General features: G+C 43.9%; 1 protein-coding gene across 1 annotated transcript; it reads left to right on the top strand.

Annotated features, from left to right (window-relative positions):
* Positions 1-201: 201 nt before the first annotated feature.
* On the top strand, positions 202-17,817 carry LOC135714150 (transport and Golgi organization protein 1-like). Its single transcript, XM_065237439.1, has 9 exons — positions 202-361; positions 598-1,977; positions 2,321-2,679; positions 2,734-3,537; positions 3,595-3,755; positions 3,823-3,924; positions 6,762-6,970; positions 7,035-7,637; positions 17,278-17,817. The coding sequence occupies exons 1-9, from the start codon at positions 256-258 to the stop codon at positions 17,358-17,360; spliced, it is 3,807 nt and encodes a 1,268-aa protein (XP_065093511.1). The 5' UTR covers positions 202-255; the 3' UTR covers positions 17,361-17,817.
* Positions 17,818-17,875: the final 58 nt, after the last annotated feature.

Raw genomic sequence — 17,875 nt, 5'->3', positions numbered from 1 at the left:
TTTACTACACAATGCTTGAAATAACTATAGGTCACTTTTTATAATTACAGAACAACTGTAATATCACAAATTATAATATTTTAAACCTTTCTACGATCGATTAGACATATTTTTTCATCCGCATATACATTCGCCAACCCCCCGCCAGCTTGGAAAGAAGACCGACTTTGACAGCTCTCCGCAGCAGACGAATTTAGACAGTTTGTGTGTGTTGAAAGGAGTGATGTGGCTTTATAATAAGCAGCGAGAAAAATCATGAAAAACTTAAATTTTGCTTGTTTTGTACATATTTCCTGTTTAGTTTTAGTGTTAACCGTAGCCGGAAGTAGTTCGAAAGAATGCGGCGATAAGGATTGCAAGAGTAAGTGCGATTCTATGGGTGTTTTCCTCTCTGATCCAGATTGAGTACTTTCTCGGTTGGCACTTTCCTTCAACTCGACCAACAGTGCGGGTCGCAAAAAGTGCGACCGCTATCTGCTTGCGGTGCCGACGTTGGAAGAGTGGGTGAAAACTGGGACAGGTGTCTCCCTTGCTGGAGGGGAAGCTCTGTTATGCTTGAGTGCAGTTTTGTTACATTACGGTGTTGTTTGTTTTCAGCTCCGATTGCCAAAGGGTACGTAACGTTGCGCTACATGGGCGGTGGCGGGCAGAAAGTCAATCTGGCCCAAGGTGAAAAGCTGCTGATTCTAGGGAGGAATTTCGGAAAGGATAGAGACTTTCTGGTGCAAAAGGCGGATGGCAAAATAGGATTGGCCAGCACGAAATTCGTCCGGGAGAGTGAGATTCTGGTGCGAACGAAGGATAGGATTGAGATTCCGGATGTAGAGCTGCAAGCGCAAATCGATCCATCGTCTACTACCGAGCAGAACGTGATTGATGGAACAACGATTAACAATGTTCAGTTAACGGAAAAACCAACGATCGAACAAGAACCGGCGCTGGTTGAGGAAAAAACCCCAGATTTAGAGGTCATACCTACGGGGAGTACTATCAATCAGGAACCAACAGGTCTTCCAACGACGAATAAGGAAACAGTAGAAACGAATCCGACTGAAGAAAAAGAAACCAAAGCGGTACTAGAAGAAGAAGACGAAGAAGGTGAAGATGACGAGGAAGAAGTTGAAGACGAGGGCGATGAAGGTGAAGATGAAGCTGAAAGTGAAACTGCCGATCAAGAGGTGGGCAGTTCTACAGAGCAACCGGTGGAACGACCTAGTGAAGTTTTAGAAGAAGCAAAAGGAAACATAGTGGAAAATTTAAATCAAGGTGAAGAATCTGGAGAAGTTGTGGAAGAAAGTCAAGATAGTTCCGAAACAGCAGATCCTCCAGCGACTGAAGAAAGTATCGCCTCTCCCGAGAATACATCCACAGTCGAACCAACGGTAACGGAAGCTCCTGTAGCTGAGAAACCTGCAGTTCCACCAACCGAAGTTGTGGAAATTACGACTACAAGTTCTGTAGTGGAGCAGCCCACACAAACAAGTGAACCGGTTGAAGCTCCTACTACTGCTCAAGTCGCCGAAGAAACAACCCCTCCCGTAGCTGTTGTTGATCTGAGGGAGGAAATTCCTGTGACGGAGGAACCTGAGCTAATCCCGGAGGCCTCAACCGCAGCAAGCACCAATCAAAATGTGATTGATGAAGCTACCCTAACTCCGGAATCTGCATTACCTCAACCACCACATGGATTACTGAGAGGAGGCCTGGGCAGTCTCCTGTCGCATAGCCATCATCACCATCATCATCACGGCCACGATCACCATCATCATCACGGTCACGATCACCATCATCATAATAATCAGGTGGAAGTAAATGGGAACCAACTGGAACCGGAGAAACATGAACACGAGTTACCGTTCATCGGGGGAATTGGGCAAGAGTCGTTGGAAGAACTTCCGGATCGGAAGCCTCTGGAGAAGGAACCGGATTCCACATCCAACGAAGAAACGGTTCAACATCACGGTGAGCAGGAAAAAGGTGAATATAATCATCGGTGGGATTTGTATTGATTGGAATATTATTTAAGGTTCTGTAATTTATTGTAAATAATTTTTGCGCCTCTTCAGTATGCACTTGAATGCAAAACAAACATTTTCTTCACTTCACTTTACACTCGCACACATCTTGCTGCAAAGCGCGTTTCGTTTTGCACCTCAGACGGATGACATTTGAAAAAGAACAAACCAAAAATATTTATAGCATCTTATTATTGTGATCGCTACCTACTTATTTTCGTTGCGAGTAGTGTCGACTTGACTTTCGATTTTTGCAACATTTATCTGACGTTGATTACGACGCAATTGTGTTCCGTGCTTTTCAGTTGCTCCGGTTGCTCCTGAAGACGGATACTGCGATCAGCAGTCCTGCCCTCAGCCGAATCCTGCGCAGCCCTCCCCTCAGCACCAGCACGCCAATGGATTCCACCATTCGATGGTGAAAGATAGTGCCAACGTTATGGAAGAGCAGCAGGAGCCTCTGCAGGATGAGACGATGTCATCCTCCTTCGTGGACAATCAGGAGGAAGAGGAAACGGATTATGCGAAGATGTTCATTGTTGAACTAATCAAGTTGAGTGACTTGATCTTGCTTCTGGGTATAACATCCTTCACGTTGATCGTGTTCTCTCTAGGTCACTATTTGATCAACAAGAACCGCAAAGAGAAGCCGCTTATATATAAGGTAAGAATGCTACAATATCACCTTAGCTATAATTTGACAACCTTCCTTTCGTAGTTGAACATGGTCGAACGGGATTTGATGGCATCGCACAAGGAGAATGCCATGCTCAAGAGCGACCTGTCCGAAACGAAACACAAACTGATCAGCATCGAAAACAATTCATTCGGTTCGAACGATATGGTGATCGCCCTCCGTCACGAACTGGAAGATGCAGAGCAGGCCAAACTCGAACTGCAGGAACAGATCGCTTCCCTGGAAAAGGAGCTGGAGAATGCCGCCGAAGCTGGACTGGAGCTGAACAAAATGGTCGCTGAACTGTTAAATCAAAGTGGAAGTGATTCGATTGCCTTGACGGTGGATGAACTACAGAGGCAACTGAACGAACAACAGCAAACGATCCTTTCGATGAACACGACCTTGGCTGACAAGAGTCGCGAGAACAGTGAACTCCAGATTACCCTCGGCAATCAGTCTGCCAAGTTCCAACAGGACATGGAAGACCTGCAGCAAGCGTTGAACGATATTAAACTGGAGAAGAACAACATGGAGATCGAGCTGAACAATATCAAGAATGGCCAGAGTTCACATCTGGAGACGTTCAGAAAAGAAATGAACGCTGAAATCGCTAAACTGAACAAGGAGGTCAAAACTTACCAAGCGAAGTGGGAGGAGGGAAAGAAGGCTTTGAATTCTGCCGAAGCAAAAGTGGAAGCACTGGAAGATTGCATCAAAGATATTAAGCGGGGCAATACTGGTGGGACCGTCGATGGGCTGATCGTTTCGGCTGAATTGAAGGCACAGGTAGCGGTTCTGAGTAAGGACAAACTCAACCTACAGGACCAATTGCAGGGGGAGATTGTAAGGTTATTTCAATAGAGTTGTAAATGTTGATCTGACACGTGACGTTTTTCACAGGTTGCCCGACAACTGTTGGACGATCATGTTAAGATCATCAACGAGGAGATTTCGTCCTTGAAGAAGGAATTCAGTCAGGCCGAAAAGGATAAGCTGGAAGCTGAAACTCGCCTGGAGGTACTGTCGTCGTACTTTAAAGACAAGGAAACGCAATTGCAAAAGTAAGCTAAACTGCAGCCATTTTCCGTGGGAAATTTCATGATTGATTGATTGATTGACTTTTCGCAGGGAATTAAGCATCAAGGAAGCCATGTGGATGCAACAGCAGGGAGAAACAACCAGCACTGTCGAGAGGATCCGATTGATGCAGGACGAGATTCAACAGCTAAAGTAAGTCCCCAGTTCGAGCTCTGGAAAGTTTTTTTTAAAGTGTCATAATTCTAAAATCAGTCTAAAAATCTAGGCAAAACGCTATTGAGCTGAATGAGGCAATAATCCGAAGTTTGGGAAGTTAGAGATTGAACTTAGAAATTGTTTAAGGGATCATGGACTTGAAAAATAATCTGAGATCCTCGAAAAAAAAAATCGAGATCAACGACTTAGAGATTTTTAAAAGATTGTGAGCTAAGAAAATCCTTCAAAATTCTGGGACTAGATTCTGACCATTGGAAAAAATGTTGATTTTTTTTTTATTTTTTTTATTGCGTTTATTTATAAAGCCCCCTCGCACGCTATTTCTAAACAACCCAAATTTGTGTAGGATCTACTCATATCCGTCAAAAGTAGGGCTACCCAAAATTGAGTAAACCAAGTTGTAACTGACAAGATGACAAATGAGCAACATCTTCCGGATTCAGATCGATGTTGTCTATTCGTCATCTTGTCAGTCCCAACTTTGTTTACTCAATTTTGGGTAGCCCTACTTTTGACGAATATGAGTAGATCCTACTCAAATTTGGGTTGTTTAGAAATAGCATGCGCCTATTAGGCATTGCTTGGGCCGATGACCATTATTTACAATTAGATCCCTTCCCGCTTTTATTTTTCAAATAAAACATATTATCACCGACAAACCGACATGAATGACCATACAAAGTACCATCAAATTTCTGATCAAAGCACAAAACTGACATCTGCCACCGTGTTCGCGAAAATGTGTATCCTAGCCACGTCGCCGTGTTCGCTGCTCGGTATCCTAGCCACGAACACGCATGCAACGGTTCGTGGTCTAATCTATTCCGGTCTAATTATTTTTATCTAGATAAAAACTTCTATGGTTTTGACCGATGGGATCGCTGCACATTTGAATCCGCTGTTATGGATTCTCGATCAAGAGTTAAGTTTAAGTTTCATGTCGGTTTGTCGGTGTGACCATAGCAAAAACAGTAAAATTTCTGACCAAAGCACACTACTGGCATCTAGCTCCATGTTCGCGGAAAATATTTAGCTAAGCCATGAAACCGCATGCAAAACTTATGAATTGGTTCGTGTCTGATCTATTCTGGACAAATTATTTTTATCTAGATCAAAAAATCCTATGGTTTTGACAGATCGGATCACTGCACATTTAAATCGACCGTTTACGATTTTCGGGCATAAGTCAGAATTAAGTGTCATGTCGGTTTGTCGGTGGTATTACCCCCTATTTGATAAGTTGCATTATTTTCATCTAAACGATCTGTATGCTGACCAGTCTTCTGGGTGCACTGATCAGCACGAACTTTCTTTTTTTCGTTCTCCTTGTGCTTCGGCAACCGGCGTTTGTTGGTATTTCCAATGAAATCCTTTGTTGCGTTTGATGAGCTGGTGCTAGAGTTTTCGTCGTTGCTTTCAACGTTTGAAGTTTGATGATCCTCGGATTGATTGTCGGTGTTTCGCTATTGTTCTTCTGCTGAGAACCCGGTGAAAGCAGGAGATGATTGACCCGACGTCGTTGGCTGGTTTTGTTCGATATCCATCGACGGGAAATCAGCGAGACTGAATACCCCCTCGGTTGGTGGAGCTGCTGGAGCGGTGCTATTGTTCGATGTGGCAACATCCAAACATTTATGTTTAGGATGTGCTGCTCGGCCACAATGGCGGCCGTTTTTGGTTGCTTGTCGTACGTTACCAACGTTGTTTCGTTGTCGACCGTGATGCATGATGGAATGGCGCTTTCGAGTCGCATTCGCAAAACTCGAACACCGCTCAAGAATCCTGGGAAGTAGTGCTTCCATTTCTCATGTCGACTGGAAATCACTGTCCCGTACTTTGCCATGTGGTTCATAACAGTGGCTTGTGGCCATGCCAGAGGAAGGTCATGCACTCGAACGGTCACTGCTTCACAATCCACATATACCAGGACTTTAAACTCACTCTTCGTACAGAAAAACGCGTGTTCATAATTCTTTTCATAGAGCAAGACAACTTCATTGTCTATCATCTCAATAAAAACATAATTTCGGACGTTATGAAACTGAATGCATCTATCGTCCGAATATTGAAGCTTAATATTGTTCTCGAAGAATTTTTGCACTTTTCCCGCATTGGGACGAACTGGAACGACACTGAAGTCAACAACAAGTGTGTTTTACGAACTACACTCATTTAAGCTACAATATTTCACCAAATTAAGCAGATCAGAAAGAGCACACGTCCGATGAATACGAGTAATGGCTGTCGAATGAAATGGTTGATTATTCAATAGAATTTTGATGAGAATTTCAAAAGAATTTATTGTTTAACTGAAGAACTGGAAATATTTTAAATAATTGTGATAACATTAACAAAAATCACCATCTTGGCGCCCTTCGGTGGTACTTTGTATGGGAGCGTGTCAAACCGTGAAGTGATTATTTTGCTTTAAATCTTGATTTAAAAATCGAGATGACAGAAATATCGTTGTGCTCAGAAAACGAAGCCCTATCAGCCCTATATTGCCAAAATGCGTTTTTGATTTTCTCTACTGGTGTCATTATCGGCGGTCACCAGTGAGCCCTGTGGGAGGTTAACACTATCTTCTATTGAACCTCTTCTCTAATGTATTTTGTCTTCCGTTCCAATGTCGATGACATTGCTGGGCCAATTATTATTATAAAACAGAAATTGTTACTTGGGTAGTAGTGTTGCTGGTGGTAATTTCGTAGGTTGTGAAAAATGGGTCAATGTGCCAAACGAAAAAAAATTACTTTAAACGTCGTTTTCTAGCGCCTTCAGACTTATCCCTATTTTCCATCCTTCTCATTCAGATCCCAAAACGATAAGCTGCGCGCCGAAATCGAAGCTCAAGCCACTGCCCACAAAGCACAGTACACGGCGCTGGAGACACGATCACACGATGCCTGGCTAGCGGCCCGCCAAGCCGAACGCCGTCTCGAGGAATCCCGCAACGAATCCAGCGCACTGCGGCGTAAACTCACCGCCCTCGGGGATGCCTCTGTCAATAACTCAGTATCCGGTAAGCAAATTCAATTTATCCATCAACTACAAAATAATCCCAACCTAAACCTCCCACATTCTAGATGGTCTCATGCCAAATGTAGTTCCTCCGGCAGACATGAACCTTACTGCCCCATCACCCATCCGAGTAGAATCCCCCAATGCTCCTCCCATGATGGGACTGCCTCCGCCTCCGTTCATGCCTCCTCCGTTTGCACCTCCCTTCATGCCCCCGTTCATGCCTCCGCCGGGTCCGGGAGAGATGCGTCCCGCTCCCCTTGGTCGCCTTATGTCCCCTCCTCCGCCTAACCGATACAGTCCTAGTCTGATCGATAGCCGCGATCGGTACACCCCAGAACGAGGCCGGTACTCTCCGGACAGTCGCTACGATTACTCTGTGATGTCCAACTACGAAACGGAAACCGATTTTAGTCCTCCGCCGTCTCCTCCGCCCCATTCGCGGCGTTCCAATTACGATCGGGAGCGTGATCACCACCGCTCGGATCGGGACCACGACCTCCGGGATCGAGACCGGGATGTACGGGAACGCGACGGGCGCACGAGTGGCAGCGGAGGTGGAGTTGATCGAAGCGGTGGCGCCGGTGGATATCCGAAAGCATTTTCGCCACCCGGCATGAGGACAACTTCCCCGCCCATTCAGGATCCTAGGAATAAAAAATATCAAGGTAGTAGCAATCAATACTCCGATGACGAATTCGATGAGTGGTAGAGAAAACTTGTGAATTGGATTTCGCTTTCGGCTGCCCTGCTACCCTAGAAAGAACCTGAACGTTATTCAATTCACTTAACCCTTAGTTTTTTTTTTCGTTGTTAATTTTTTACGCGCTTAGTTAGATGAATTGTTGAAGTGCACATGCAACAACAGGGTCCACATTGCCTGCGCCTGCCTTCTTTCACCAACCAACCAATTCATCTTCAACGCTTAATACATTACCAATCTACATACGTACAAGCACGTCTTCATTTGCATCACTTTCATTAGTGCAGGGTCCACTTGTGGTGTAGTTTGAAAACGTGTAAAAGGAGACTAGACTACCAATTTACATAAACACTAGCTAATAATCATCATCAACGTCATTGGACCGTTGTAGGACAGTATTGAACGATGACGGTAAATATATTAGAACTAATAAAGATTTACGGACGAGACATTAAAACGATCTAACAAATCGGTCTACATGTGTACAAAAGAAACCCACACTTCTCTCCCTGCTTTGCATTCGTCAATAGCCAACACTCATTTCGCTTACTAACCACTCCGCGCTACTTTTCATTTAATTGGTTGCTTCTTGTGTTGAATTTAAGAATTAGTTGAACACATTTTTCAACCCTTATTTCGCTTTGATTTTCTCTTTGGTAGTACACTGATCCGGTTGCTTAGTTAAATCAACTCATTTCGGTTAGACCAACGACGTGTAGGATCGCCCTTTTGCGCTTGGGGGATCTTGCGATTTTGTCCGGCACCAATAATTACCGATCATGTCCAGTAGATTTAGTAGAAACCGTGATCAAGGTCCCCCTTGAGGACTCTGCAGGTGCTGAGGTGCATAAAACTTTTGGCAATTTCATGCACTCACTTTCAGAATTTTAAACTGATTTTCTTAAAGCTTTGGACGCATAATCTAAACCCTACCACTTCAAATGTGTTGGGAAGAAAATCTAGGCCGATATTTAAAACAATCCATCCGAAGGTGTCTTGGTACTTTTGAAGATATTGCTCACTTTCTAATTCCTAGTGGACAAGAGGCAAACAAAAAGACGAAAATATATTCAGAATTTTTAAATGCCAATGAACATTTTCATAAACTGTTTATACTTTTGAAAGTTTTGATAGAGCTTTTCGTGCTGACACTTTATTTTGTATTCTTCAAACTTGTCCTCATAGAAGATAAAAAGCAAATATTTAAGACAAATGCAGCTGAGTTGTCTTATTCCAGGTCCGAGATGTCGATTTTTTCCGGTCCTGGGATTTTTTTCATAAGTTTCAATCTTGACCCTTGATTGATTTCAATGTTCGAGATCGCGAAGTTTTCCATAACCTGGATCTCGAATGTTTTCAAGTTCAAGTTTTGTCAATTTCATAGTGTATTCAATTTTTAACACTATTGATCGATTCGGCTTAGTCTGCCGTGAGATAACAATGCGACGTAAATCCTTTTAGTGAATTGCTCAGAAAACCGAAATTTTTGTTTAACCTCATAATGGTAACGAAAATTTGCAAAAATATTACTGGATCTGTTGAGTTTCTGCCGGACGACACGCTAAAGTTTGCCGTATTTTCGTAACAAACCAATCGCACCGAAACAATAGCTTCTAACCGACTGTACGCGATTGCTTGATCAACACCAAGAGGTGCTGCCGGTTTCAACAACAGGTGAAAGCATTGTTTAATATGTTTTCTACAATCTAAAACCTAGTATCTCGAATTTTTCTCTAAGTACGAAAATCTTTAAAATATCTCCATGATCTAAATTTTAAACTGTTTTCTATGACCCCGGAAGTGACCGAAGTAGACCTAAATCACATCCCTAAATGTAGGTACCAATCAAGGTGTCAATATCTCATGAGTTTACTTACTTACTTAACGATCCTGCGCACCTCCAGGGGCGCAAAGGGCCTTTGTGAAAGATTTCCATTCTGGGCGATTACTAGGTTTGGCCTTGACCTGTGCCCAAGCCAAATTTCGGTCAACGTTCTTAATTTCACTGTTTGGGCTCCGCCGCCACGAGCCTCTGGGTCTGCCTCTGCTGCGATGTCCTGCTGGATTCCAGTCCAGTGCTTGCTTGCAGATTTCGTTTCCGCTCCGTCGTAGTGTGTGGCCGGCCCACCTCCACTTCCGTTCACGAATTTCTGTCTCTATCGGCTTCTGATGGCACAAACGATGAAGCTCGGAATTTAAGATCCAATTGTGGGGCCACCAGGCACGAATTATGTACCGCAGGCATCGGTTGATGAACACCTGCAGCTTCTGAGTGTTCTCCGCTGATACACACCATGTTTCATAGGCGTATAACAGCACAGACTTCACGTTCGAGTTAAAAATTCGGATTTTGGTGCGTCGACTGATCTGATTCGCTCTCCATACATTTCGCAAACTGGCAAAAGCAGCCCTCGCCTTCTTAATCCGTGCACCTATGTCGCTCTTGGTGCCGCCGTCCGACGCTATTTGGCTGCCAAGATATTGGAAGCTTTCGACTTTCTCCACTGCCTGTCCAGCTACCGTGAAATTGGAACTTGTTGACGTTGATGGTGAGACCCGCCGCAGAGGAGCGTTCGGCTAGGTCATTGAGCTTGCTCTGCATATCAGAGCGCCGTTGTGCTAGTAGAGCAACATCATCAGCCAAATCGAAGTCGTTGAGATGCTCCATCGTGATAGGCTGCCAAAGCAGCCCACGGTTCGGTACACGGTCAATTGCACCTACCATGATCTCGTCGATTACGATGAGAAACAGTAGCGGTGATAGTATACATCCTTGTCTCACACCAGCGACTACCCGGATAGGGTCGGACAAGGCTTCGTTATGCAGAACTCTGCACGTGAAAGCCTCATACTGCGCTTCGATGAGGTTGACGATTTTATCCGGGACTTCCTTGCGTCTCAGGGCGCCCCACAGATTCTCGTGATTGAGACGGTCGAAAGCTTTTTCGTAGTGAATGAATACCAAATAAAGGGACTCTTGGAATTTATTGACCTGCTCCAGGATGATGCGGAGCGTGACAATATGGTCCACACAAGATCTTCCGGCACGAAATCCTGCCTGCTGCCGTCGGAGAGTCGCGTCAATCTTCTCCTGTATCCGATTCAGGATAACTTTGCACAGAACTTTGAGAACAATACACAGTAACATGATGCCTCGCCAATTGTCACACACAGTCAGATCCCCCTTCTTTGGGACCTTCACTAAGATGCCCTGCATCCAGTCGGCCGGAAAAGTCACGGTGTCCCAGATATTGACGAATAGTGGATGCAACATTTGTGAGGATAGTATGGGGTCAGCTTTGAGCATCTCTGCTGATATGCGATAGACCCCCGGGGCGTTGTTGGACTTCATGCTTCGGATGGCTGCTTCTATCTCCTGCAATGATGGAGCTTCAGTGTTGACGCGAGTAACGCGCCTCACCCTTGGCGGATTGACCGTTGAAACTTCGAGAAGTTGTTCAAAGTGCTCAAACCAACGTTTCAACTGGTCAGTGGGGTCGGTGAGCAACTGTCCAGTCGCGTCTTTCACAGGCATCCTTGGGTTCTTCCTTGCCACGCTCAGGCGTCGTGAAACATCATAGAGGAGGCGGACATTGCCAGTTGCTGCGGCTTTCTCCCCTTCATCAGCCAGGGAGTTCACCCACGCTCGTTTGTCCCGGATACAGGAACGCTTAACTTCCCTCTCTAGAGTCGAATACCGCTGACGGGCCTCGTTCTTGGCTCCTCGGGTCCTTGCTCGCTCTATCGCGGCTTTTGCTTCTCTGTTAGCTGCGCGAGCGTCGAGCTCTTCGACGAACGATCTCTTCACTGCTGGATCTTCCAGTCGGCGTGTGTTGAATCGCCGCCCGAGTCTCTCCTCCCGCCGTTGAATCCGTGCAATGCGTAGGCGCATCTCACCGACCAGGAGATGATGGTTAGACGCGATGTCAGCGCTGCGTTTATTCCTAACATCAAGAAGGCTCCCTTTCGATTTTCGGCTGATGCAGATGTGGTCGATTTGGTTCTCTGTATATCCATCACGGGAGAACCATGTGACTTTATGCACTAGGCGATGGGGGACGAGCGAACCCCCGATCACCATGTCGTTGTTGCCACAAAACTCTGCAAACAGCTCGCCGTTCTCGCTCATATCTCCGAGACCATGGCGTTCCATAATGCGTTCATAGTCCGAGTTGTCGGAGCCGATCTTCGCATTGAAGTCGCCTGTGTAGATCTTGATATCACCTCTTGGAGTCTTATCCACGACAGCATTCAGTTGACTGTAAAAGTTCACTTTGTCCTCTAAATAATTCGGCAGCATCGGTTAGCGCATAACATTGGATTATGGTAAGGTTTCGAACCCGTGTTCTGAATCTGGCAACGATTATTCTCTCATTGATAGGTTCTCATTTGATGAGCGCAGCCTGTGCTTGGGCGCTAAGCAGAAAGCCAACTCCACGATGTCGCGGAGCGTTTTCACCTCGCATACCAGAATATAAAAGTACCTGTCCCGAAGGCAACTTGTGTTCTCCAAAGTTCGGCCAGCGGACTTCACTAAGTCCTAGGATTTCTAGCTTCATACGGCGGGCCTCACTGGCGACTTGTGCCAGTTTACCCTGTTGGGCTAGCGTCAGTACATTCCATGTTCCAATTCTTGTCCGTTGTTTAGCGCTAAAAGTCGTTGCCATAAAATCAGTTCGTAATCCTTCACTATAGGTTTCGGTAACAATTTGAAGGTTTCGGAGACAGTAGGTGGTTGGTCTAAGGCCTCCTATCCGCCGTGATGGGACTGCCATTTTGGGTATAGCTTTCGGGGAGAAGCATTTCGTATTCAGCCGCTGGATGCCAGTCAGACGCTGTTTGAGCCGCCTCTAACATGGAGAACAGACGCTCGGGTTTTGTAAGCCACATCCTCCGAAAAGGATGCAGCTCCCCCTTCCCTGTCAGCATACGACCAAAGTTCCCACCGGGGAGGAAGGGATAGGAGCTACTGGGCAAGAGGCTAAAGACCACTTTCACTTGCGTGACGGGTCTATTTTATAACCTTCAAGTACGCGAAGTACCGGTGGTACGCATTATCCCAGTAATTTTCCAGCCTCTCATGAGTTTGGTAATCCTCATTTTCAATTTCTCTTATGGTTTCTGACAAACATTACGCTTCATTCTCATTTGAACGTGAGCGGAATGAGCAGTGGAAGAGGAACTCGATGCCATCCAACCTATACGGTGTTCCAGCTCTTTCGACCCATCCAAAAGAAACGTGTGCAGAAACGAAGGTGTAGCCTGATTGATGGTGGACGAAATTTCCTCCAGCTGCCTGTTAAATGTTCCCCGACAAAATCAAAATCAGAACTCGAACGGGGGAAGTTCAATCCCGCCTTAGGAACAACATCGTCGAACAAATAATATCCCCCCACTACTTCGGAAATGGTTTGCGAACCATCCTTGTAGTTATCGTTACTCATCGCCGAACAACAAGTTGCTTAATGTCGTTATGCGGGAACAGTTGACCCCACCGAAACCCCCTCCAACGCGAATCTAATTTTAGAGATTGAGCAAGGCCTTACTGACCTTACAAGAACTGATCGGTAGGCCACTCATCACATCGGGGCCTCTTGAGACAAACCAGTTCAACAGAAGGATGATGACAGAGAGGCATCTGCAAAATGACCCGGATCGTTGATGATGGGTATGTGCTTGATGTCGGACTCAAGTAAAGGAATGGAATTGAATTGATCTGTTCCTATTAATCCTATACTATTGCGCTAAGGCAACTGTACATAGGTCCAGATGTGATGGAATATTTGAGTTTGGCGTATCGACATCCTCCAGCAGTACAGAGACTTCTATGGACATCCATATATAGTCTTTTGGATTTCCCATTCATGTCCATATCCAATGCAAACCTATTACTGGTAATAATATCTGAGGAAAACACAGGGGAAAAGTGAGAAAAAAATTCATCACGGAAGACCCTTGCTGAACTTTTTTTTTCTTTATTATTTACTTATTGTTTTACAATTTTGTCGTCGTTCCGAAGATTTTCGTCGTTCGCATTCCATACCGTATTGGACGACGACCACATCTTCTAGTTATTTGACCAACCGTCACTGGAGGTAACCCATTTCGGCCTTCTTTGCCGTATCGACAAGACCTTCTCTACCGATCATAATGTTTACATGAGCCCTGAATAGAAGCTGTTATTGACGAATCGGATGAGATTTGTTGGTTTTGAGAAGATTCATGGTGCATAAAATAAAGTGGCAAGGCACGATTCACGAACCCATTGCACACTGGGCCAGAAATGCAATCTAGCGGAGCAAAATTAATAACCCTGAAACGAAGCATTTACGCGACTAAAGGGTGATACGGTCAAAATTTGGTCAAGGGAAAACGCGTGTAAATCGGTGAAATCGTTTATTTAAAAAATCAAATTAAATTTCTTTTTCAAGTTCAATTAGTATAAAATTCAGGAAAAATATTCAGTTAGGCTTCCGCTTTTCCAAATCCGAATTGCCGGGCCTTACGCTTGACCCCTGCCATCAGATTTTGTACAGCCACCTTGTCCACCTTCTTCGCCGCAGAAAGCCAGTTTGCCTTGAACTGCTGCTCGCCCTTAGCAGTTTTTTTGGTCTTCTTTAGGTTCCGCTTGACAATAGCCCAGTATTTCTCAATTGGGCGGAGCTCTGGCGTGTTGGGAGGGTTCTTGTCCTTGGGAACCACCTGCACGTTGTTGGCGGCGTACCACTCCATGGCCTTTTTACCGTAATGGCAAGATGCCAAATCCGGCCAAAACAGTACGGAACAACCGTGTTTCTTCAGGAAAGGCAGCAGACGTTTATTCAAACACTCTTTCACGTAAATTTCTTGGTTGACAGTCCCGGAAGCTATGAAAATGCTGCTTTTCAAGCCACAGGTACAGATGGCTTGCCAAACCAGATAAACATCTGCTACCTTTCCCCTTCCTTTTGCCGTATAAAACTCCTGTCCCGGAAGCTGCTTGTAGTCGGCTTTGACGTAGGTTTCGTCGTCCATTACCACGCAGTCAAACTTCGTCAGCATCGTCGTGTACAGCCTCCGGGATCGCGCTTTGGCCGTCGTATTTTGTTTATCATCGCGATTTGGAGTCACTACCTTCTTGTAAGTCGATAGTCCGGCTCGTTTTTTGGCTCGATGCACGGTTGTAGACGATACACCCAGCTTATTTGCGGCATCTCGGAGAGAGAGGTTAGGGTTTCGCTTGAAACTACCGGCAACTCTCTTTGTCGTCTCAGCGGCTTCCGGTTTTCGATTTCCCCCCGATCCAGACTTCCTGGCTGTCGACAAACGTTCCCCAAACACTTTATTTACATTTGTAACGGTTGATTTGGCAACTTTTAGCGATTTTGCCAACTTTGCGTGCGAGTAGCTCGGATTTTCGCGATGCGCGAGCAAAATTTTGATACGCTGCTCTTCTTGCTTGGACGGCATTTTGACAATTGAAGAGTGAATTCCAAAATCAAAATAGGAGCAACATTCTACACACACACACCTTCAAAATGAGGGGTGTTCAGGTTTTTTAAATGCAAAATTGAAAGAAATACGTCAAGTTGATATTGACCAAATTTTGACCGTATCACCCTTTATTTGTCTTCGGTAAAGTTTCTCATCATAATAAGGACCATCTATTGACAAAAAATATTTCAAAACTCTTCCGCAAAGATGGCGCCACAATCTAACTTCTTTCGCTGACGTTTTGGAGACTTCATGTCTTGGGCAAAGTTGTTTGCCTTGACAAAATAAACAACTCTTTTGAAGATGTAAAACTTCCACAGCCTACTGGTTCCGAGTTATATGGAGTTAAAAAAATGTTGAAAATATGTTTTTTTCTTTCTGTTTCGATTCTTTTGCTGACAACCATATACTGTTATATTTTTCTCTTATGAAAATGCATTAAATAAATAACTTTTGTAGAGAAACATACTGGTTTTTAGCTTCAAATTTTAAAGATATTGTTGAAAAACCGAAAAAAACAACAATTTTTGAACTTTAATATCTCCCAAAGCGCAAAAATTCGCAACCTGACATATTCAGCAAAAATTAAGCAATACTCGATAAACAAAATATCAAAATTTGAGAGAGGTATATTTTGGTGTTTTTGAGATTTTATCATTTTAGTGGAGCACGTATAAATTCTATAACTTTTTTTTAATGCATTGAAATGGCGTTTTGAAGACTTGACTTCTTCAGCACAGGTGTTTACCAGAAATGCAAGGGCGCACGTTGACAAGTAGGACACAAACATTATAGTATAAAACGGCATCACTGTCGAGTGCATTTCTGGTCCAGTGTGCATTGTAAAGCCCAATGGAGTAACAAATTATTGCATTTCTGGCCCAGTGTGCATTGTGAAGCCCAATGGAGTAAACAAATTAGTCAACCTTAGCAACGATTGGCAAAACGTCAACTCTCGACAGTGATGCCGTTTTATACTATAATGTTTGTGTCCTAATTGTCAACGTGTGTCCTAGCGTGCCGTGCCATGCTGTGCTTCGGCACAGTGTGCAGAGTTGATTACCACTTGACATACACTTTTTTTCCCTTGATTTGTTTTCCGTCGATTTTGTTTTCCGTGCTGATCACCAATGCTACCGACGCCAGGGAGGCAGCTCTCACACTTGGATCCTACCTATCGACCCATCAACTCATGAACCGGGGACACACGGCTTTACTTCCCTGTTATGAGATGTTATGCCTCAGAACATCCAGGCGGCGCCAACGGGGATTGAACCCAGGCCTGCTGGGGTGAGAGGTAATCACGCTAAAAGAGCACCACCGGCGTCGCTTCTTGACATGCACTGAATTTGCTAGGAATTGCGACAACATTCGAAGCATTTTAAGCTATTGACTTCTGCAGAGCTCCAGTAGATTTAACCGGTATTTGAAATGTATGTTACAATATACCTGTAAAGAAAGAGAACATAATAAGAAGACTGAAAACAACAGTGGCGCTGCGCTCGAGTAAAGGTGAAACCACTGGAAGTAAAATTAGCTAATCTACAAATCTCTCTTTTGAGGTTGGCGTCTTTGCTATCAAATGCGTTCGGAGCTTCAACCGTTGACCAATAGATGGGGAAATTGTGTCTATCTTTTAGTGTTTGTATAAGAATGCTTGAGTCGCCAGTGTTGTCTTCCCAGTAATGCTAATGCCAAGGTCACTACTTATCCCAGCAAATTTATCTGAAACTTTTGTATATTTTGTTCTTTAAGCAATTAAACAATTCAAAGATCTGAAAAATTTCTGGAAATCTATGGAACATTGTTAAATGTGCGCAGTTTGCTATTTTATGTACGTATGTCCACTAATATATTAACAACACATTCTTTCTCACTTTGCTTTACGTTACGGTACCATACGCTTTCATAATATGGCTTCATCAATAGACTGATTAGTACGAGTTAGTTTTTCGCTTTCTTAGCAAATAGTTTCATTTACGTGCATTATAAGTGACTACTTTTCCCTTTTTTTTCTGTGGTATTTTTCGTCTTCTATTTTTGGTCAACTTGTTTCTTCGACCTTCTACACATACACACCTACACCTACAAAAACACCGTTCAACCGACAACAACCGATCGAAAACCAACAGGTGGTTTCAGTTCCGGCTCACAAGACTCGGTTGCAACCCGGAAGAGCGGCAAACAGTATAAGAACAGTAAACCTTCGGCGTAAATATGACTTACGAACAATTACCTTCTATTTACATGGTAGTGTAGTGGAATCTTTCTGTATCATACGAAACGTTGTGTGTGTGTATTAAGACGAAAATGGATTTCCTTCATAATAGGGTAATGTTCGGTTAAGGAAATTTCAAACTGAACATAACCTCAACAACTAAAAATCAGTTCAAAAATCATCGTCTCAGAAGTGGACTATCTATATCCAATGTAGATGATTTGATTGATCCTCAAATCACTCTTGAAAATCAAAGTACTTGTGTCACATCGAAGGAAAAAGTGTAAATTTAGATAAAAAAGGATTTTGTTAAAATAAGCATTTATGATTAAAAAACGAGTTTAAATGAATTTATTTTCCCCACCTTTGTACAAACCATAAAGTACTGCTGCAATAGTTAACTGACGTGGTGAATGATAGCAAACATAAACCAACAAGTTATTCAATAATCAAAATCATATTTATACAAAAAAAAAGTCAATTGCAAATTTTACTTAGATGACATCCTAGTA

This window comes from Ochlerotatus camptorhynchus, unplaced genomic scaffold (assembly GCF_037179485.1).
Source record: "Ochlerotatus camptorhynchus isolate MF236.1 unplaced genomic scaffold, CSIRO-AGI_Acam_v1.1 ptg000622l, whole genome shotgun sequence".
Classification (NCBI taxonomy): domain Eukaryota; kingdom Metazoa; phylum Arthropoda; class Insecta; order Diptera; family Culicidae; genus Ochlerotatus; species Ochlerotatus camptorhynchus.
This window is presented reverse-complemented; position numbering and strand designations above follow the sequence as displayed.